The following is a 22,390-nucleotide window of genomic DNA, read 5'->3' as shown; positions in this document are numbered from 1 at the left end:
CAGCTGTTTTCCCTAATTGCAACCAACGACTCTTCATGAGGGTGTATATTGTGAGTTGAATATGATAAAAAGATATTGATGGACTTTTGTGGTCTTTCCTGACTCGTGTTGGGAAACAGTTTGCAACATTAAAGTTCTTCTTCCAATACCTCATTAAATGTGTGGGTGTACATATATATCTTGTGCACCATCCAGAAAGCGATTTCCATGGCGATCCGGGACCTCAGCATGCAGCACTGGCCGAGTCAGATCGAACACGTCAAACAGCTGCACTCACAGATCCTGGTGCGGCACGGCGTCATGCTGGTGGGGCCATCCGGTGGAGGGAAGACCTCGGTCCGGAGCATCCTACAGAGGGCGCTAGTCGTACTTCCCACCATTCACATGGAGGAGGGACCACAGAAGGGCAAGACTGTTATGGTGAGTAGAACTGGGGAACAGTTGTATATTTTCATCAGTTTACACATCTTGCATGTATAGCAATTTGTGTTTGTTTATGTCTTTCTGTGTGTATATGTGTTTGTGTATATGGGGGGGGGGTGTGGGGGAGTGGGAGGGTGGGATGGATGAATTGTCAGAGATGAATGGTGTTCAGATTTGATGAGGTACACATGTTGTATAGTCATCCCAATAAGTGCCTTTCACTCCCTTTACGGAGAAAAGAAGCAAGAAATGAAATAAGTACAGCTGAAATTGTATTCCTCTTTGCCGATTCTTTCTCTCTCCTTAGCGTGACAGAGCTTGGTGCACTACTGCATGGGGCCTGTGTCACATGGCATTTAAAATGTTATATGAAATACAACTTTTGAAACTGTGGAATATTGTCCACTTTTAATGTGGTAAGTAGCCATATTAACCAAACGGTCAAATGATAGTTTAGATCTTAGCACCCACAATTAATGCTTTTTGGACAGAATAATGGCAGTGTGTAAGGGAAAAAATGCACCCCAAAAATGCTCATCACATGAATTTGGGTAAGTTAGAAATGCATTTCAGAAGCACGTTCAACTCAAAGGTTGTTTTTATATCCATCATGTAAATATTGTGCCATGTTAGTGGAACCAGCCAAAGTTGAGTAATGCTCATGTTATATTTCCAAGTGCTGTGGTAACAGTATTGCATATAACTTTTCGTTCATATCCATGTTTCAATTTCAGAAAACTTATGGCAAGAAGGGGCGCATAGAAACCTTCACCCTGAACCCCAAGTGTGTGAAGATGGGAGAGCTGTACGGACAGACTGACCCCAACACTCTGGAGTGGACAGACGGACTGCTGGCCTCGGCCGTCAGGAAGTTTTCCAGGGAGAGTGCCAGCATCGCGACGGGGGAGGACGGAGAGGCGAGACCCGGAACCATCGCCAGTGGGACCTCCAAGGATGTGGAGTCCATGTCTGGGGTGGGTGCGATCTCTTTTGGGGTGTGAAGATTGTCATTGAATATTGTATTGAAAGTGAATATAGCATTGCATTACAGACTATGGACAAATATTAACATGATGAAAGATAGAGAGAAGGAGATGAAAGGAGATTTTGTGATAAAATAAGTTATCAAGTGACTGATTAAGAGTTTTATTAGTGAATCAAATTTTGAAAAGTAATTCTTAAATAGAGTAAGACTTTGATTCTCTGCATAAGATCAAAATTTCAAAGCAGATTCTTGAATTGGTTTTCCATATTGCTCCTGGTTACAGAGGACTACCCCACAATCAGAGTCAAGGGGTCCATCTCGCGCCTTTTCCATCCCGCCCTCCACCGCTGCCTCCCAGTCCGTCCTGGAGTCCACGGCGGGGGAGAGCGTGCGCCCCGTCACCGAGGACCGGAGTGAGAAAGGGGTGCACGGGGAGCAGACCCCCACCGACTGGCACTGGCTGGTCCTGGACGGTCCTGTGGACACGCTGTGGGTGGAGAACCTCAACACCGCCCTGGATGACAGCAAGCTGCTCTGCCTGGCCAATGGGGAGAGGATCAGTCTGACCACTGGCATGCGGCTACTCTTCGAGGTGGACAACCTCTCTCAGGCCAGTCCAGCCACCATCAGTAGATGTGCCATGGTCTACCTGGTGAGTTACTTCATCATTCCTCACCCACTGTTCCTGTGCCTTGGATCCACTTAGATAAAGTAATGGATTTTTGAGTCATTATTGTGATTAACGGTCCTAAAAATCATTAATTTTGCTCTTCTTTCAGGACCCAGTTGATCTTGGATGGAGGCCCTTCGTGAAGACCTGGATCTCAAAGCTTCCAAAAGAGGTGAGTGGCATGGTACTGATACAGCTGCAGAATATTACTGTTTCCAGAAGCTATCAACTTAAGAGGCTGTATACTGTATGTATACGTCATATATTATTTGCTCAAAGCTGACAGGGAGACCCTTCTTTTCAGTCTCATACTATATGTCATTATGGTGTTGTCTGAAACGCAATACAAAGATATTGTGTAATGCTACTTCTTTCTTCAGTGTGCCCAGGCACACAGCTTAACTTTCCAAGCTTTTTCATCAGCATTCAATAATCCATCCAAACTTGCCCTAGTAGTAAAGTTAGCAAACCCACTCAGGTGTAGCAGTGTGCCTCAGTTCAACAGGAAGGCTACGGTGATGAAAAAGGGAATAGGGGATAAGATAGTATATATTCATTGACAGTTAGTTCCTAGATATTTGTGCCAGTTGGCAAAGAAAATACTCCAGTGTGTGCACTAATCAGCGAACAAAGTGCAGTTAGGGTAACATTCATACTTTCGCATAGTATGTGTATGTTTTGTGTGTATCAAAAGTTGTACCCAATGTAAATTGTAATGGAAGACACTGCGATGAAATCCTCAGTTGTAGTACCAAATTTCTGACTGGTACTGGTATCATGCACCCCTCCAGATTCCAGAGAGTGGGAAGCATCACCTACAGGCCCTGTTTGACAAGAGCCTTGACAAGGGACTGGAGTTCCTGCATGAGTACAGGAGCTACCAGCACGTCCCCGCCACAGACACCAGCATCGTCAGCACCTGCTGCAACCTCCTGGGAGCCTTCCTCGATTTCATCGGCAAGAATGGTGGCTATGGCAACCCTGGTATGTCATGCTTCTTTCCTGCTCGTGCTTCAGATAGTCGCGGATTTTTAACTTTGCATGATGTTTTTTCTTCATATCTTGTCCACTTCAACAAAATATGTGGAGCATTTCAAAATTTTTAGTATATCAAATCCCATAGTCATTATGTGAATACAAATACAGCTGTAGATATATTTAGCGGAACACACAATAATCCTCTCAGTGAAGGGATATAAATATACAAGAGTATATCATTCTAATACCAGTGTACATCTAATATCTGAATCATATTTCCTTATGATATTTGAACATTTTGACATGAAGCACTTTATCATCTTTCAGGCTAGTGCTTGACAGAGTACGTGACCAAGTATAGATTCCATGATGTTCAAATGGCGAGAGATGCCACAGTCTTTAAGTCAGTGGCTTTGAAATATTTCCTTAGGTTTTTATGCATCCATATGCCAATTGTGTTCAAGCTTTTGTAGACAGAGTAGCAAGTGTATTTATGCAGCCAGCCATCTCATATGTTGTCTGAATAAAATTGAAAACATGCTTTCACAAGTAATATTGCCTGTATTGTGTATTTGGCAGATGATGATAGACCGTCCAGTGGTGAAAGCCTGCTGTCCAGTCACTCTGGACGGTCATCCCGAGCAGGCAACAGGAGGGGAGGGAAGAAGAAGCCCCCAGAGAAGCCCAAAGTTCAGTCCAACAAGGCAAGGTAAGCAAACTGCCTGATCCTCATCCTGCTTTTTTCTTGTTATCATAATATACTGGAGGAAACAAAGAAAGTTGGGTTTCAGTATATCCTAAACTTTCCTTGGCTCATCACACCTGAGATGATTAAATCGTGAAAAATGATTGATCTCATTTACAAAATCAAATGATATGGGGTACCTGTGATTCACTGGTGCTAACAGTGAGTGTACATACTAATCCAAATTGTACCTTGGAACTGACTACTGCACCATAGTTGCTGTGATATATTTTGTTTGTTTGTCTGGAGTATATGTATACACTAAAGAAATTAAAATAGGATAAATGTGTGCTGTCACATTTAACAGACAGCCTGAAAAGTGACATTGTCTTGATTTTTAAGCTATCTCTTCTTTGCTTATTCATCAGACTGTTTATCTTTCTGTCATGTATCTCTCTAATTTCCTTTATATATAGTTGTATATTTATCAATACCGTCATATGTCTGTCTAATGCTAGTCTACGTGTCAATCTACTTGTCATCTATTCATTAATCTGTCGGTGTTGTTGTTTCTCACTATCACCTCTAGCACCAAAGAGTGGTACCTCCAGAAATACCCCGACCAGTTCCACAACATCCTGGGCAAGATCTTCGTCTTCTGCTACGTCTGGTCCATCGGAGGCGTCCTAAAGAGGGAGGATGACAGTGATGATGATGGGGGTATCTCCATTGGACCAGCTGGAGGAGGAGGAGGAGGAGGAGGCGGAGGAGGGAAGAAGAGCGAAGTCGTGGAGCTCAATCTCTCCTACGAGTTTGACGGCTTTGTGCATGACATGTTTGACACCGAGCCTCCACTGGGTAAGATTTTGACCTCTTTTCACTAGTGAAGTTTCTTTCACTCAAATTTCCAACTGAAACTCAAGCAGTTAAAGAGCATCACTCTAGTGAATGCTGTTCTGATGTATGTTAACATAATAAATATGTTAACTACAGATTATAGCCAACACACTGCAGGATATTTGACCATTTTGAAGAATGGTGATGATCATACTTTTCCTTTTTCAAACATTGATTTTATTATGTAATGATTCCAGACATCAAGGAAATGAGCATTGTAATGATTCACTACCCATGCATCCATTTGTGATGATTCAACTTAAATAAACAGAAAAAGGATGCACATGTAAATTGACATTGTGTTACCGTGTTTTCCATCCTTGTAAATAAAAAAAAAGTAAATAGATGGAATCTTTCATTTCATTTCATTTGATTTTTCATCTCCAAAAAAATTATATGTATGACTAAAAGTATGATTATACGAAGTCAAATTATTTCAAATATTTATATTTGCGAGTGAATCATAAAATTTTATGATCTCTCAACATCTGATCAATGAGTCACGATCTGTAGAAATTTTATTCTAGAGTACATGACATAAATGGTATGATACGGCCAAAATCTTTATACTATTTTTCGCTGCCATGTTTGTACACATACCTATATTTCAATGACTTCGTTGCTTTCTTGTAGGAGTGAGACTCCCGTCGGGAAGCCGCACCATCTTCCACTACTTTGTGAATCTCGAGAGTGGCAAGTTTGTGCCGTGGGATGAGCTGGTTCCCAGCACCAAGTCCCTCATCGACAAGGGTGTGATCCATGTCTCCCTGGGGGAGCAGCTGGGGGTTACCAATCAGATGAGCAAAGAGGTATGGGCTTAGTTTTTTGCTTGTTTTTTCCTCCTGTTAAGTTTTATGTTTTCAGGCCAATGCTGTACATTCATTCAGTGGTCTCTTGAGACTGATGTGCAAATTTATAATTTAAGGCATCTCTCATTATAATGAAGTCCTTGGGATTGGCAGTTTTCTTTTGTTATGTTGAAACTTCGTTATAGCCAAATAGTAATGTGTATAAAGATACATACTGGTAGACAATGATTATGGAACCTGAATATTTACTTTGTTGCAATGATGTTTTTATTATAAGCATATTCATTTAATGGGACTGCACTGTACTACGTGATGGCTGTAGGGTATGCATGATGACTACTAATGATTGCTGAAAAGGAAAATGCAATAACTGTAAATACGTTATCATTGTTAGCAGTCAATGCAGATGACAAATGGACAATAGAGTCTGTGTTTTTCCTAAACCGAATATATTCCATTCCCTGTACTATCAAGCTAGAGTTCCAAACCAAACTTGCTGCCATCAAGCTGCTATTTCACATTCATGATATCGTCTTGTCCTGAAATTGACTCGTTTTGTTGCCGTCTTACTATTATAAGGCCATTTCAGTGTGAATTGTGCAACGCTTTGTGATATGTCTCTTGTCTATACTGTATATCTTGTGTCATAATGTAACTTTAAGTCATCAAACTCTGTTCTCCTGTCTGAAAACCTGATATTGATGCATAATTTTCTGTTGAATTGTAATTAAACCAGAGGTTGAATTTTTTTTGCACTGAGAAACCCAGTGAAAACCAAACGTAAACAATTCAGCTAGTGTTATAAAGAATAGTGTGATGTGTAGATTAGAAAGGAATATTTTGAAACGTATTGTCTTTCTCTTCCAGGTCTCACTTGAAGACAGTGAGCTAGTTACTACAGTGGATACCATCAGGTACTCATTCCTGACAAGCCTGCTAATACTCAACAAGAAGCCAGTTCTTCTTACAGGTAGGTAGTGAAGGACTTAACCCTGTTTTAACTGGGCTATTTGAGACCAAGTTTTTACTGGGGGGGGGGGGGGTCAATTTGACCCCCCCTTCAGATCTCGGCCCGCCGATCGTGCAAAATTTTGCCTAAAGGCAGAGCCGGATGTCAACTACAAGATTACATGGTCATACAATAGAAAAATATTGGCTTTCTATTTTTGATAAATGAATTATGCAAATATGTGCATGAAATCATATTTTCACCTATAACTCCATTAAAAAGACTGAAGGATTGCTAAATTTTTGTGTCAGAGTTCCTCAAGACACATCAAACAATTTTCTTGTAAAGAAATAGCACAATCAAAATCATTTTCTTTTGTTTTTTATTGTTTTGTTAATTTCTTATGTATTTTATTGTTTTTTCGACCTTTTGTTTTCGATTGTTTTTTTTTTCCAAAATTTGTTGCAGGCACTTTTTCAAGCTTATCTACACTAGAATTAATTAATTTCAATGGTTAAAACTTGAAATAATCTAATTTATATCAATTTAACCAAAAAACACAATTTGCATTGGATTTGCACACGATGTCATGAATTTGAGCTGTTTTCGGGTTGACGTGCATATGCAAAACATTACATAACTTCAGAACGGTGTACCCGGACGTTGCAAATTTGGTCTCAAAATATGTGGGAGACCTCAATGAAAAAAGTCATGAAACAATGCGGCAAAATCTTTGCACGTCGCGGAATCGTGGCGAGAAATGTCGAGGGGGGGGTCAATTTGACCCCCCCCAGTTAGAATAGGATTAAATTGTAACCTCTGTATGTTTGCTTTTTGTTCTGATTTCTGCCCTTTGGAACAGATGAATACATACATGTCTCTTGAATCTAGACATCAGAGTAGAGTAGGTTGAAAATTCTCAGACTCCCTTTTCATGCGTGATATGCTAGTGCCTGGCGTGTGTTTCATGGCTGAATTTCTAATAATGAACTAAAAGTGTATGAAAGTTAGGCATACATCTTAGCTTGTGCATCTTCAAACAATCTGTGGGTGCCATTACTGTACTTTAAGTGAAAGGTAAAATCTTGCTGTAAGCTCTAAACTTATTGAAGGTAACCATGCTCGTGTGCCTTCTATCATAATCCTTGTCTCATAGGGGATTCCGGGGTGGGTAAGTCAGCCCTGATCAGCCACATGCTGAAGCGCCTGTGCCGAGATAAGGGTACATCCACAGAGCATGGCACCATCCTCGGGGAAGTCTTCAACTACAGCGACCGGGGAACCAACATCCTATCCAACATCTCCGCTCTGACAGCCAGCGTACTCAACGAGGATGCAGATGCAGGTAGGTGCAAGTGAGATGAGGATATGTCAATCAAAGTTATCATTCACATTTAGGCTCATGTTTATGAATTTTGCCTGTGTAGTTGTACATGTACAATGTATGTTCAAGTATGTGCAGCCCACTGATCTCTGTAGAACATATCTGGATATCTCATCGGCCCTTTCATGCTGCACCAACAAGTGAAACTGCAATGCCACCATCTTACCAGGCACACTCTTTGGGGATTTGCATGCATCTTCCAGCAGAGACTGTCACCAAGATTACACGACCTCATGAGTTCCGTACACAAGTGTATGGGTGATGTGTGTCGTAAGATGGCGGCGAGGTGGCTTCCAAGATTGAATTAAAAAGTTTGAGGTGTTTCCAAGACCATTTTAAGAGTCTCGATAGCGAAAAGAAGTGGTTTTGATTCTTGACTGTGTAGTTTGATTCTGCAATATTTTATTTATGACTCCACCTGCTGCTGTCACTTATGCATCTACAGAATGAGAATTGAGAAAGAAAATTATGAAATTTTCAAGAATATGAAATTTACAAGTAGCACATAGCACTAATGTCTTTGACCTTCTTTCTCCTCAGGTGGTGCCATTGGAGGCGGAAGTCTTGATCTGACCTTCATGACTGGTCAGGTGCGCAAGCAGGCCAGTGGAGTGGTCAGCACCACGCTGCAGCTCAGCGCCCAGACCTCTCCGGCCAGAGTGACCACCCAGATCCAGCACAAGCTGGTCAAGAGGGGCCGGGATACCATGGTGGGCCCTCGGGGCAAAAAGGTCAGTTCTCCAGAGATGCATCTCTGTGTATTGTCTCTTAGTGTTATATGCATGTGATCATTCATATATCTAACTTTGATATTGATGTGGGCATGTTTGTCTTGACACACTGCTAATGGTAATATTTGAATTATAGATCATTTATATATCAATACCATTCCACAACAGTGTAACATCAACAAATGTGTCCAGACAGGATCAGCGGAAGCCACTGAAATATATAGACTGTCTGTGGATTTGATGTCTGTTTGTTTGTTTGTTTGTTAGTTTGTTTATTTTTCTTGTGATTAAAGAATTTATGTGCTTTTATGAACTAAAGACATAAGGAGTTATGCCTACTTATGTAATATTATTATGATAGAACAGTTAAACGTCTTTTGACATCATTCATCGTCATTGCAAATTATCTCTGATCGTGTGTGTTATTTCACTTTTAGTTTGCAATTACTTGTTAACTGTAATCATAACAACATGCAATTTATTTCCTTACTGTTCATGACTCTCCAAAGTGTTACATATATTCAGATGTCTGCAGTCTGAATTCAAATGTTTGACGGTGTCTCTCACAGGTCTTGGTGTTTGTGGATGACCTCAATCTGCCAGCCCCAGAGCAGTACGGAGCCCAGCCCCCTCTGGAGCTCTTGAGACAGTTTATGGAGCTGAGGGGTTTCTATGATACCACCAGGCTGGCATGGAAGGTGAGGTGCCAATGATGCATGGGACCACTTAATTTGAATTTAAGGGGTCCATCTGCTGTTTAAAAAACTCTTCACAATTCAGCTGTAGCATTTTCTTGTTTAACCCATAGGTTTTATAGATCACAATGGTGTTGTGCATTGTGCAGTGGCTTTACACTAAATCTGAATATATCAATATATGAAATTTTAGTGCTTTAAACCTTGTGGCTTTATGATGGGGTAACCTTGAATGCCCTATTACAAGTAGCAGACTTCAAGTGTAATGGTAATAAGCAGTGACCAATGACAACAAACTGTACTTTTTTCTCTATTTAGTGCTTTTTTTTTCTGAAAAAAGAAATACAAAACTACTTGAAAACTTTACAAAAACTTCGTGGGTCATATTAATTGTCATTGTACACACAAGAGGACAAGTTCTTGTATCAAGAATCCTTTTCCTTCCCCCTACACAGAACATTCTTGATGTGACAGTGGTGGCTGCTTGTGCCCCCCTGGGAGGGGGACGGAATCCAGTCAGCCCTCGCCTCCTTAAACACTTTTGGTGAGTTAAGACCTTAATCCTTTTGTTATGTACACATCTATGACATAGGGAACAAGTTTGAAATGTAATTCAGTCATGTGTCATTTTGCATAATGCCTTCCAAGCATGTCCCTATACTGTAAAAGTGGATATTTTCGCGTGACTAATTTTTCGCGCTTGGCCCGGTGAGAAGAGTTTCGCGTGTTTTTAATTCCGCGGAATCAAAACACCAAGTACAGGAACATACGGCAAGCAAAGATATTCGTGTGCTTTTATTTTCGCGCTAGTTTCTGGTTGCGCGAAATGCGCGAAAATTTCCACTTTTACAGTAGTTAATTTTGTTAAGCGTACACTCTGTAGTTTTCATTTCCATGAAAGACAACACTTTGCAGGGGCGGATCCAGGGAGGACCGCAACTGGCGCACGCCCCCCCTTTATTTTTTGTTGAAACAAAAGAAATAAAAAGAAAAAATGGGGGGAGGGGTGCGTGCGCCCCCCTTTAATTTTGTAAACGCCCCCCCCCCCCCCCTCTTTACGGAATTCCTGGATCCGCCCCTGCTTTGCTACATGTTTTATTTATTAACTTGTAAAAAGTAGAGAGGAATATTTTAAGAAATGCTTTGTATTGAAAAAGAGCAAACATTGCTCAAGCCCCAATCTATGTCTGTGGTCTGGGAGACATGCATACACAGGCTCATTAATTATGCACGCATAATCTGTTCAGGCAGGATGCATGTGTGCACTAAATTAGTGTGCACCTTGCTTGTCATAATTACGCTGTGCAGGAATGTTTTTGTAATAATGTTCAACCTCTTGAGTGCTGTTTGCACTCCAAGGGAGCTTGCCCAATGAAGATGCATAAAATATATTTTGTTGTGTGTGCATGCCTCCTTCAATGAAAGTATGAGTTATTTTCATTACTGCCGTAGAAACACAAATGCACTCTTCATCTATGTGTTTTCCTGTGGATTTTGGTTTCTCTTCTCCCCTTCTGTGCCCCGCCTGCCTACCAGCATGCTGTCCCTGCCCCAGCCCTCCACCCGGTCCCTGCAGCACATCTACCAGGTGGAGCTGGGTCAATTCCTGGAGAACAGGGACTTCCTGCCAGACGTCAGGGAGCTCCTCAACCCCCTCGTCTCTGCCTCCATCGCCATCTACTACAAGATGTGTGCCAACATCCTCCCCACGCCCGCCAAGTCACACTACACGTTCAATCTGAGAGATCTGTCCAAGGTATAATTCCCATTAAGCCTCTTAGAACCATGACTCTTAACTCTCAGTGACATCTCATATCCTACATTTGGCAAGAGGTGATAATGGAGTTAATCGCTGGCCAGCCTTCAGTTTTCCTCTGGCTTGATTACTTGAAAAGTTTTTGTGATGTTTGTCTTCTGCTTGTTCTGCAAGGAGTTCTCCTTGAAGAAAGACTATGGCCACAACAAGAGAAGATGGTGTTTAAAGCACATCTCACTCAGAAATGCTCTTTTCTTAAACCCCCTGCCTTGAAACAGATCGCTGATTGGATAATGTGCTCAATCTGTAAATCACAAGATATTTCAGGACTCAAGATGGGGTATTGAAGTCAGTGAACTTAAATTTTTCTTGTAAAGCTGATTTTTTTTTTCTTTTTTTCCTTGGTCAGCCTATGACAATGAAATAATTTGGTTGTGTATATTTTCATGTGCCTCATCAATATTGTGATGATTCTAATTATTGGAATGCTGTAATCTTCGTAAGATATGAAAGCAGTTACATAGATAATAGATGTGTATCTCAACTTAGGTTGTGTGCACAACATAATAAGAATTCATATTCATTGCTTCTATGCTATGAGAGACTGAATATCGATATCTATCAATGTCATTTGGGGATAAGTTGTTTATTTGAATATCGGGTATGTGCATGATGGTCATTCTTACAGGTGATCCAGGGCTTACTGCTGGCCGATGAGTCCACTGTAACGTCCACCAACTCCGCTGCCCAGCTATTGGCCCATGAAGCCATGCGGGTCTTCCATGACCGACTGGTGGACGATACTGACCGCATGAAGTTCTTTGAGTTTCTGGCTGATGACATGCACAACTACTTCAAGGTAAGACATGAGGGGAATTTCCTTCATGTATCCTGTAAACACTCAATGCAGTCATGGGGCACCCAGTGCAATTAAACAAGAGTTTACCTGCTGAATTGCATAGCATAACTCTCTACAAGTAAAGTATATCGCTGAATTGCTCCCCTTTGGGCATATGTTAAGTGTCTGTGTATCTGCAGCTGTTGTATGTTGAGTACTTGTTTAGTTGTTCATTTGTTGTTTTAAAGACTATGCAGCAATGATATCTGATTGCCAGAATGACAAAAATCCTGGTTTTAGGATGATCTGTTGGAAGATTTCCAGTTGGATAAAACCTACCCCAAGCTAAATATATTCATTGTCCATGTTGAGTGCTATAAACATGAACAAACAACATGATTCTTGTGTTACTGATTGGCAAATCATCCTTCATATGTTGATATACGGCAATTTGACAATCAATGGCAACAGAAACTACAATTGTATATTCTATCAGTGAAGCTATATGGCTCAATGCGTGTATAATTCACTTTTCATAATGTGAGGTTCTGTATCAGGGACTTTTAAAGATTAATAACTCTTTACATGCAGTTTGTCTGAGATGATTAGTGAAGCCGATTGGATTGTCATTTGCATGAAGCTGTGCATTACAATATCTTTGTGAATCAGGTGAAATGGTCGGCAGAGAAGCTGCGGGATGAACCTTTCTTGTTTGGGGACTTCTTAGACCTGAACGTACCATCAGCACAGCGTATCTACAGACCAATCAATGACTACGACAAACTTGCCACCATCCTTGAGGAATACCTCGTCCGAATCAACTACTCCGGAGGACAGGTAAGCCAGGATAAAACTTGGCACAAAGTGCTGTTCAGTTGCCATCTTACTGTGACTAAATTGAAAACGGAATTTATTCATCTATTTTGTACACCAATTTTGAATAGAGCATACTGTGTTGAGTAGTAATGCACTCGTGCAAATAGCTGTAGCTTGCAGTGAGTGGTATTGGCAATTGGCTAAGTGCAAGATCTGTGCCTCTTGATGAACAGAAGATAGCAAGAATTATTGTGAATTAAGATTATCAAGGAGCATAGTTTAATCGTGTCATGGCTAGGTACAGAAACTACGATTTCTGTGTTTGCACCTTTCTACCGCTAAACCTACATTATGCTAATGCTTTATGTTTGTTTGGCTTGTCTGTCATAGCTTGTGTTCTTCCGCGAGGCGCTGGAACACATCGTCAGGGCGGCCAGGGTGTTCCGCCAGCCGGGCGGTCACATGGTCCTGGTGGGACTGGACGGCACGGGCAAGTCCACTACCGTCCAGCTGGCCTGTCACGTGGCCGGCTGTGAGCTCTTCAAGCTGATGCTGACCAGGGGTTACGGCCAGGCGGACTTCAGGGATGACCTGAAGAAGGTGTTCAGGAAGGCCGGAGTGCAGGGGGTCAACGTGGTGTTTCTCTTGACTGACAGTGACATCGTCAAGGTAACCGTGTGGGCGTGGCTTGTAGTCATGTGTGATAATTACACTGTAAGCCACTCTACAACTGTCAGTCAGTAGTGATAAAATTTGTCAGTGTGGTATGGTTTGATTGTCATGACGTTTCATCATCATGCTAGTGATATATATAATGAGAGTGTGGTGTCTCTTTGTAAATCATGGTAAATTACATTGGAGTTTGATATATATGAGGTTGTTTTGTATAAATATAATCTGTTTGTTTATAGAAGATACTATAGTAACGTTTTATTTACATGTATTTGTACTTTAATGGCAAGGTTTCTGTATTGACTTTTAAATGTATTGTGGTGAAGGCAATGTTGATAAAACAGACAATTCACTGAAAAAAAAAAATATTCATAGTGATGAATATATTGCCTGTGTTTAATATATGTGTGATTCCAAACAAAGTGTCCCGTTCATATCATATTAAGATTTTCTGAAAGGTTGATTTTAAAATTTACTTGAATACAACACAACATATGATGAGTATTACTGCTCACCACATATCACTATTTATTTATCCAGGAATCCTTCCTGGAGGATATAAACTGTGTGCTGAACTCTGGTGAGGTTCCTGACCTCTTTGACAATGACGACATGGAGGCCATCATGATGGAGCTGAAGAGAGCTGCCCAGGATGCTGACATGCCTGATAACAGAGAGGCTGTCTACTCCTTCTTCATACAGGTCAGCTCAAAGTGTCATGTCCCAGACTTGATCACAAACTGTTTGTCTGAGCTTTTGTTTTATAAGCCCTGTCAAGCATAGTTTGCCCTTACATACACCAATGCTCTTCTATATGTAAAGCATTCAGTCTCCCAAATAAAGATATTCATGTTTCTACTAAGCCTTAAAGCTCATTGAGCATTTTCAAAATTGCTTGACTTAAAGCTCATCAGACTCATAATTTGTTACATAAGAGTTATGTCCAAGTCTTTCCAATCATATGTAGGCTCATTTTGGCTTGAATAGTCTCAGTTTCGGTAGTGTAAACTGACTAAAATTATCTGTATTCGTAGTTGATTTGTATGTTGTCTATTTTTTTGATAATTGTAAAGCACTTTAAAACATGTTTGTCTTAAGCGCTATATAAATTTTCCATATTTTATTATTATTATTACTAAAATCCTGTCAACCACCATCCTGTCAGGGATGCTAATCTCTTAATAATGAATTATGTTTATAGTCACATAAAAGAATAAAAAGTTGATTTTGAGTGCACTGACATGAAGACGATGTTGACATAGTATGCAGTTTTATGACTGTAATAGTTTACAGTCACCTTTAGAAAACTAATATGAAGTCAACTGAAAATGCAATATTAACACTGGAGATGATTCTAATTTCTCTGCCTCCTCCTTCCAGAGAGTGAGAACCAGGCTTCATGTTGTCCTGGCAACCAGTCCGGCAGGTGATGCCTTCCGGCAGCGTTGCCGTGCCAACCCCTCCCTGGTGAATTGCTGCACACTGGACTGGTATGATGAGTGGAGCACAGAGGCCATGCTGAGGGTGGCCCATGTCTTCCTCATGAGGGTTGACTTCAAAGGGATCACTGGAGACTCAGACCCACAGGTAAGAATGTGACAAATACCGGGTAATTTTGGGTGATTCTTGAGTTAACATGCATAAGTGATTTTCTGAGGAAGCATTGGCCTGGATTACACTTTTCTTGACTCAATGTATATCATAGAACATATCGGACTTGTATGTATACATCAATTATCAAAGCAGGTCAAATGGCAGCATATGAAAATTAGAATATTCTGAGTTCATGAAATAATATACCATTAATCAGTACAGATGTACATCTTTCCTATCAAAAGACGTAATTTAAAAGCAGTTTGATAAACATTTTCAACCATTCTGTGATGAAAGATGAATCATTTCTCTGTGCACTCCAAGAAAAGGGCAAGATTAAGTTATGACATTTACTCTAAGGTACACAGACTAATGAAGCTGAAAATGCATAGTAAGATAGTGAGGGTTTCAATCCACTTTTGACCTTCTCTCCTTACAGAAATTGAAGGAAAACATTGCCCAAGTGTGCGTTGGTGTCCATGGCGATGTGACAAAAGAGTCGGTGAGGTACTACAACGAGATGAGGCGTCACTACTACACCACACCTAGCAGCTACCTGGATCTCATCAGGCTCTACTCCAACATGCTGGGGGAACAGAAGGGGCACTTCATGAACAACAAGTGAGTCCAGGCAGCTGACCAAAGACTTGCCTTGATTGTGATGCACCATGTGTTGCAGTTTGCACTTTTGTTTATGTCGTTTGGTGTCCTGCCATTTCTTCAAATTTATTTTCCCATTATATGTACTCATGACATTCATTTTGCAAAAGGAATGGTGAGATGTACATGTACATGTTAGATTTTCATCACTTCTTTTGACAGAAAATATAATACTCCAATATGTGTTGATACGTGTTCATAATGATGAGTTGATTACAGGTAGAATTTGACAATCGAGCAACGTTTTTGATAGGTCAAGAAATAAAAGTGGAGTTTTCAAAATCAGTGCTCTTCCAATCCACCTGGCTGTTAATGTAAAGTGAATGAAGCAAGGGGAAAATAGAAAAACAAAATAAACCAGCCTTCCTAGTTGAATAGGCCGTCACACTGGTCACATTATACAGTGTATACATGCCATGATATGTAGACAGAAAGAGAGAGAAAAAGAGAAAAACACACACTCGTACTACTGTAAAAGTGGATATTTTCACGCGAGTAATTTTTCACGCTTGGCCCAGTGAGATGAATTTCACGTGTCTTTAATTCCACGGAATCAAGACATAAACTACTAAAACATTATGGCAAGCAAAAATATTTGCGTGCTTTTATTTTCGCACTAGCTTCTGGTTGCGCGAAATGCGCGAAAATTTCCACACCACAAAAATTTGTACTTTTACAGTACGTCTTCCTTTCGGTTATTTACATATGACATACAGAAGGATCATGTTCTTGCTCTGTGTGTGTAAAAATTACGTGAGTTACCCATCACCCTGTCAATAGCATTCGCAGAAATTGACGGTGGGTATCCTCGTTATTTTCTCTGGACAGGAACCGTCTTGGGGTTGGTCTATCCAAGTTAGGTGAGGCTAACTCACTGGTAGATGCCATGCAGGATGAACTCGTGGCTCTAGGACCCAAGATTGAGGAGAAAGCTAAGGTGAGTGTCTGTTTCTGATAAATCTTGCATTAGTGAAATGACTCAACTCTGGAGGAAAAGGAAATACTTGCTTCGATAGAGGCATATTTTTAAGCGACTGATACGCAATATCATGGCAGTGAGAATAAAACGTGTTTGTTGCAGACATTTGCAACTGGAGTGATATCATTGGGTAAGAGAATGTGATGAAAGTATATATCAGTATTTAGTATTTCTGTTAGTAGTATCTGAAACTCCAGCTTTACTGCAAATTTTTACACATAATGTGGAACCAGAAATTTTAACGCGCATGAAACTTTCGCAAGGAGCCAGGATGCACGAAAGTGTTGTCTATACAATGCATTGAATGCCAGTGGCAATTTGCAAAAGTTTCATGTCGCAATAACAGCCATCAGCTCCAATTCAGGAAAGTGTCAGGCCACAAACATTTCTAGCCTTATGATATGTTTCATACTTGATCAGTTGAACAAACCTACAATCGTCCCTTTTACTGTGAATGTTTTCAGTAAATGTTTCCTAGGTGTGTATCAGCTAAAGGAATAAACATTAATTGAAACTTTTGTTATGTCTCCATCAGGATACTGAGCTCTTGCTGGAGCAGCTGTCCAAGGACCAGGAGGCCGTGGGACAGGTCAGGGAGATTGTGGAGCATGAAGAGTCCATCATGAAGAGAGAAGCCCAGATAGTCCAGGACTATGCCGATGTGAGTCATTCAAAGACCACACCCCTTTTATCAGGAAATCATTGATTCTATGGGGACACAATCAGAAAACTCTTGGGTAACCTAGGGCTTGCTGTAGGGCTTGCTGGTACAGCAATAGCCATATATTTATTTTGTTTGCCATAACAGAACAAGTGAAATTTGACGAAAAACCTTGCACTAGTGTGACAGTGTAGAAGAAATTGTTGCTGCTTTTGAATTCAATGAGATCAGAAGAAACTGTATTACATCTTACCGGCAGACATTCAGGCAACATAGATAATATTAAACTCGTCATCAAAGTCTCATATTGTACATTTTGTATGTTGCTATCAAACCAGTGTTAGTTTGCATGCAGGGGAGCTGACGAGCTGTAAAATTAATTAGTGTATAAACAAACCTCATCTACTGTTTCAACACTGGTAGCCATGTCAAAGTACTTCCTTCCTCCAACCCTTGCCACAGAGGGAAGAGCAATCAAGAAATATTTTATGTATTCTCAAATACACACATGCAAAAAGTTACATAAGATACAATGTAACAACACTAAGCAAACAAGCACACCAGTTCTAGTCTCTAAATCTCGTATGTTGTGACTACCATTCGTCCCTCCAGCAAGCCCAGCGAGATCTGCAGTCCGTGATCCCAGCCCTGCAAGAGGCCATCGACGCCCTGGACTCTTTGGACAAGTCTGACATCTCAGAGATTCGCGTCTACGCCAAGCCCCCCACCCTGGTCACACAGGTTTTCGCTGCTGTCTGCATCCTGTTCAGACAGAAGCCAGACTGGAGCACAGCGAAACACCTGCTGGCAGACCAGGGCTTCCTGAAGAAGATGGTCAACTTTGACAAGAACAATGTGCCAGATAAGGTTGGTACTTTGGTCTTGTTTCTTGTATGATAATGTTTTTTTTTTGTCATGTCCATCATTGCAGGAAATATATCGTATAAATGATAATAGAAGTTTATTGAATAGTCTACAAAATTTATACATTCTACCATTACATGGATTCTGATGAGAAATTGAACACCAATTAGACTACCAGTTATGTGAACTCTTTAATTTTTGTGGAGATCTACTTAAATACAATGTATGACATACATTTAAAGGTAGACACAAATACTAAAATTGAAGTACCTAGTTTTGTAGAACCACTGCAGCAAGAACTTTTTTGAGTGGGAAAATCCATCCAAATCATTGCCAAAAGATTATGTCTGTTATGTAATGTATGTTAGGAATGGACAATATTTACTCATTATGATCAAAACAAAACTTAGTTACAATAGATTTATATGTGGGCCATGTCACAAAGTCATACTGCAATGTTCAGTGATCTTCAAACTACATATAAGAGCTGATATGATATGGTTTGAAAAAGATAATATTTGCTGGTTCCTCTTTCCAAGTTCTACTATTGCTCTGTTGTTTTTATATATTTCCTTTTAAATGCAATTGCCATCTATCAGATTGTGACTTGATGACACAACATTTTGATAAAACAGGAAGTGTCTGTGTCCCCTATGAGGTTATTTCTGCAAAAGTTTTGTGTAAAGTGACAGTTGTACCTGCTGTCTTGGTTGAATCAGATTGGTCGTCAGCTGAAGAAGTACACCTCCCTACCAGACTTTGTCCCAGAGAAGGTGGGCCAGGTCTCTCTGGCCTGCAAGTCCATCTGTCAGTGGGTCCTGGCCTTAGAGCACTATGTGGAGGTCACAAAGGTAAGTGCAGCTACTGGTCATCTAGATCCGAGAGAGGTTTTTTACTTTTTTTTAAAGATAGTTGACAGCAAAGTCCCAAACCAATGTTTTGAATCTGACAAAAAATATTGAAAATAGATATCATCGAGAAACAAGATGTTGTACTGCATTTTGATGTCCATACAAAATTACATATTTTCTTCTTTTTTTTTCAAAATATGGATTAACTCAGATGTTTGTTGATTTCATTGTTGGTTCCAAATTACTCTATGAAGAAGAATCTTTTGTTGAGGAACATAATTGTAGCAGAGATGTTACAATAAATGATATGCATATAATGATTCAGTATATGTGCAGAGAATCTGCGTATGATTATGGTTGCAATTTGATTTCAAGAATCATCGCTGTGTGGTGTAAGGGATTAACACACCACAAACTGTACGATATTTTTGTGTTTTTACTGTAATGCCCCCTCGTGTAAACAAGAAAAGTTGACTTACATCAGATACAATTCTCTACACTTAAAGAAGAGCTATCATTCTATATTTTCCTTGAAAGTAACATGAATATTCCTTCATCACTGTTCCTGGAAATGTTTATTTTCTCAGTTGGTTTTTAATTGTTAATGTGGGAGCTAATAATGTGATCAAACCACTGCCTCTTGAATGAGGTCAGAATATTCATGTCAAATTTTGTGATTGGACAGATGGTGAAACCAAAGCAGAAGAGAGTGGAGGAGGCCAAGGATGCTCTGAACCTTGCTAAGGGAGGACTTAGGGAGAAACAGGAGAGTCTGGCCAAGGTAAGACTAACCATCACTCCAGTGAGATGATTTAGATGAACTCTCCACAATTTCCATCCGACATCACCATATTAGTGTCAGATGTGTAAATCAGAAACCATATCGTGCCAATTTGACGATTTGATCTTGAAAGATGAAAGAGTTAAGAGATGTGCAACATATAGAGAAAAAGAGATAGAGAGATAGTTTGAAAGGTAGATACAAAGGATGGAATATATCTAGACAGAGAATGAATAGGAGAGATTGGCATGTAGAGATAGATAGATAGATAGATAGGTACATATGGAGTATATTTAGAGAAAGAAAGAATTCTGCATATAGAGATAGTAAGATATATAGAAATGTAGATATGGAGTAGGCTGAAAAAGAAAGAGAGATTTGCATGTAGAGATAGAGACTCTGAGGTAGATAGAAAGGTAGATATAGAGTAGATTGAGAGAAAGAAAAAGAGAAAAAGAAGGAAGTAAAATACTAGAAAGTAAAGACATGAACAGAAATGATGTGAGATGATCAATGCTGAGGAATAGTAGATATGATTCTATTATAATCTATTTCATTTCTTGACTTATGACCTTTGAACCTCTGGTTCTCTAGATTCAAGAGCACCTGCGAGTCTTGCAGCAGCAGTACGATGACAGCGTGCACCAGAGAGAGTCACTGAGGGAGAGGAAAGTCCTCACCACTCTCCGACTCAAGAGGGCGTCTGTTCTCATCTCAGCCCTGGCAGATGAAAAGGTATCTGGGAATTCTTGTCTTCATTGTTTCCACATGAACTAACACATTTTTGCGTATTTAAACCGACACAGTCATATAGTATTTTGAGTTAGCTCTCACAGTTACATTTGTGATCGTTTGTACATAAGGTTATAGAAGTAAGTATGACATCAATATGTCTTCCATTTGTCGGTAAAGAAGAATGAACAGTAACTGTTCAGGGGAACATTCTTGTTCATTGAAAATTGAGAGATATATACTAAGATACCGTAAAAACATAGTGATGTGTTTATTACATCAGTCAATTACAACCTGTGATGCAGTGCTGCCCTTCCACCCAGTATCTTTGATTGACCGACTGATTGATGTGTGAGTTGTTTTTAGAAACACTCCTGGTTTATCTGAAATATTTCAATGCCCTGACAAATATGGCTGACAGCTGGATGCATCATATGCAATCATTCATGCCAGTAATGATCTAATGTTTGATTCTTAGATCCGCTGGGCGGAGTCGATGGATGATCTAGAAGGGAAGTTACAGGGCGTGGTGGGCGACACCCTGGTCTCCGCCTCCAGCATCGCCTACCTGGGAGTCTTCACCGCCTCCTACCGCAGGGGGATGATCAACAAGTGGGTGGGGATGTGTCAGAGTAGGGAAATCCCCCTGTCACATGACTTCACTCTCATCAACTCCATGGCCGAACCAAACACGGCAAGTACCATACACCCGTTTTCTCTGTATCGGCTGAAAATTCATTAGAACTTTAGAAATAAGCTGGGAGTCTCCAACTGATTGATTCCCTTTGACTTACAACCAAGTGTGATGTTGTGTTTTGGCTTGCATTCAGTTGCAACCCTCATGCAGTCACAGCACTCTAAATGATACATGACTTTTGTTTTTGCATTATTGGAAAATGCCTCGAAGAACTGAAAGTCTGACACCTGAAAATGTAGTATCATGGTGTTGTGTTCTGATATTTATTCAAGAAGTGACCAAGAATGTCTTAAGTGGCAACAAAACGAGACTGCATCAAGGTTTCGTTATATTGCTTCTTTTAAATATTTTATCAGGTAATTGTGATAATGGATTATTCAGGGAAGAAAATGCTTGGAGAACTGAAGGTGCAGATGAAATGGCAGATTGTACCTGCTTTGTGTGTCTTTTTGCAGTCGGTATCTCATATGAGGATCTGTAAGTTTTGAGAGCACATTTCAAACTATGTGATTCATGTTTAAGTGCCATTCATTCACAGAGGAATGCAAAGAGTTAATCTATTAAAATTAATGACATGAAGAGTAAACCATTTATCTCTCTGTGTTCACAAACAGGTAAGGAAGTGGCACAATGAGGGCCTCCCTCAGGACAGCCACTCCACGGAGAACGCCATCTTTGTCAAGAGAGGACATCGCTGGCCCCTCATGATTGACCCTCAGGGTCAGGCCGAAAAGTAAGTCAAACCTGTTCCATTTTTACTATCATCAGAGAGTGAGATTGATGAATTTGGGAAGGGAAAGGGTTCACATTGGTTATACTGTAAAAGTGGATATATTCGTGCGGCTAATTTTTCACGCTCGGCCGGGTAAGAAGAGTTCCGCGTGTTCTTAATTCCGCGGAATCAAGACATCAACTACTGGAACATATGGCAAGCAAAAATATATGTGTGCTTCCATTTTCACGCTAGTTTCTGGTTGCGCGAAATGCGCGAAAGTTTCAACACCGTGAAAATTTTCACTTTTAACAGTAGTATTTTTTCATTAACTTTCCAAGTTTTTATCCTCTGTAGACTCTGGGAAACTTATGGACTGCATTCTTTGTCATGAAATATCGTCATGAAAGATGGAATGTGTCCAGTTTACCCTTCAGTAGCATCCCACCATCTGAGGACCCATACGTTTGTAAAAACAGTGTTTGTTTCAGTTACTTGCACACCAACTAGAACTTACTCATTATGGCACAGTTTATATGGGATCTGTCATTGAATCAATGCTGTGTGTTTTA

At 40.3% G+C, this 22,390-nt stretch overlaps 1 protein-coding gene across 1 annotated transcript in view; it reads left to right on the top strand.

Annotated features, from left to right (window-relative positions):
- Nucleotides 1–22,390, top strand: part of LOC139723399 (dynein axonemal heavy chain 6-like) — an 86,756-nt gene that overhangs the window by 42,350 nt on the left and 22,016 nt on the right. The window contains exons 41-68 of the mRNA XM_071634645.1: nt 196–420; nt 1,158–1,397; nt 1,692–2,060; nt 2,188–2,250; nt 2,870–3,062; nt 3,636–3,765; nt 4,331–4,599; nt 5,272–5,447; nt 6,315–6,417; nt 7,553–7,741; nt 8,321–8,511; nt 9,081–9,209; nt 9,662–9,750; nt 10,743–10,962; nt 11,651–11,821; nt 12,470–12,637; nt 13,007–13,285; nt 13,829–13,990; nt 14,669–14,875; nt 15,321–15,502; nt 16,370–16,478; nt 17,056–17,181; nt 17,794–18,048; nt 18,765–18,896; nt 19,582–19,677; nt 20,272–20,412; nt 20,888–21,103; nt 21,721–21,839. Of these exons, the coding sequence (XP_071490746.1) occupies nt 196–420; nt 1,158–1,397; nt 1,692–2,060; nt 2,188–2,250; nt 2,870–3,062; nt 3,636–3,765; nt 4,331–4,599; nt 5,272–5,447; nt 6,315–6,417; nt 7,553–7,741; nt 8,321–8,511; nt 9,081–9,209; nt 9,662–9,750; nt 10,743–10,962; nt 11,651–11,821; nt 12,470–12,637; nt 13,007–13,285; nt 13,829–13,990; nt 14,669–14,875; nt 15,321–15,502; nt 16,370–16,478; nt 17,056–17,181; nt 17,794–18,048; nt 18,765–18,896; nt 19,582–19,677; nt 20,272–20,412; nt 20,888–21,103; nt 21,721–21,839 (4,949 nt within the window). The remainder of the gene's footprint in view (nt 1–195; nt 421–1,157; nt 1,398–1,691; nt 2,061–2,187; nt 2,251–2,869; nt 3,063–3,635; nt 3,766–4,330; nt 4,600–5,271; nt 5,448–6,314; nt 6,418–7,552; nt 7,742–8,320; nt 8,512–9,080; nt 9,210–9,661; nt 9,751–10,742; nt 10,963–11,650; nt 11,822–12,469; nt 12,638–13,006; nt 13,286–13,828; nt 13,991–14,668; nt 14,876–15,320; nt 15,503–16,369; nt 16,479–17,055; nt 17,182–17,793; nt 18,049–18,764; nt 18,897–19,581; nt 19,678–20,271; nt 20,413–20,887; nt 21,104–21,720; nt 21,840–22,390) is intronic.

Source organism: Diadema antillarum, unplaced genomic scaffold (genome assembly GCF_040938485.1).
Source record: "Diadema antillarum isolate AM-2024a unplaced genomic scaffold, OU_Dant_1.0 scf00000188, whole genome shotgun sequence".
NCBI classification, from domain to species: domain Eukaryota; kingdom Metazoa; phylum Echinodermata; class Echinoidea; order Diadematoida; family Diadematidae; genus Diadema; species Diadema antillarum.
Note: the sequence above shows the minus strand (reverse complement) of the source record. Positions and strands in the feature narration are given on the sequence as shown.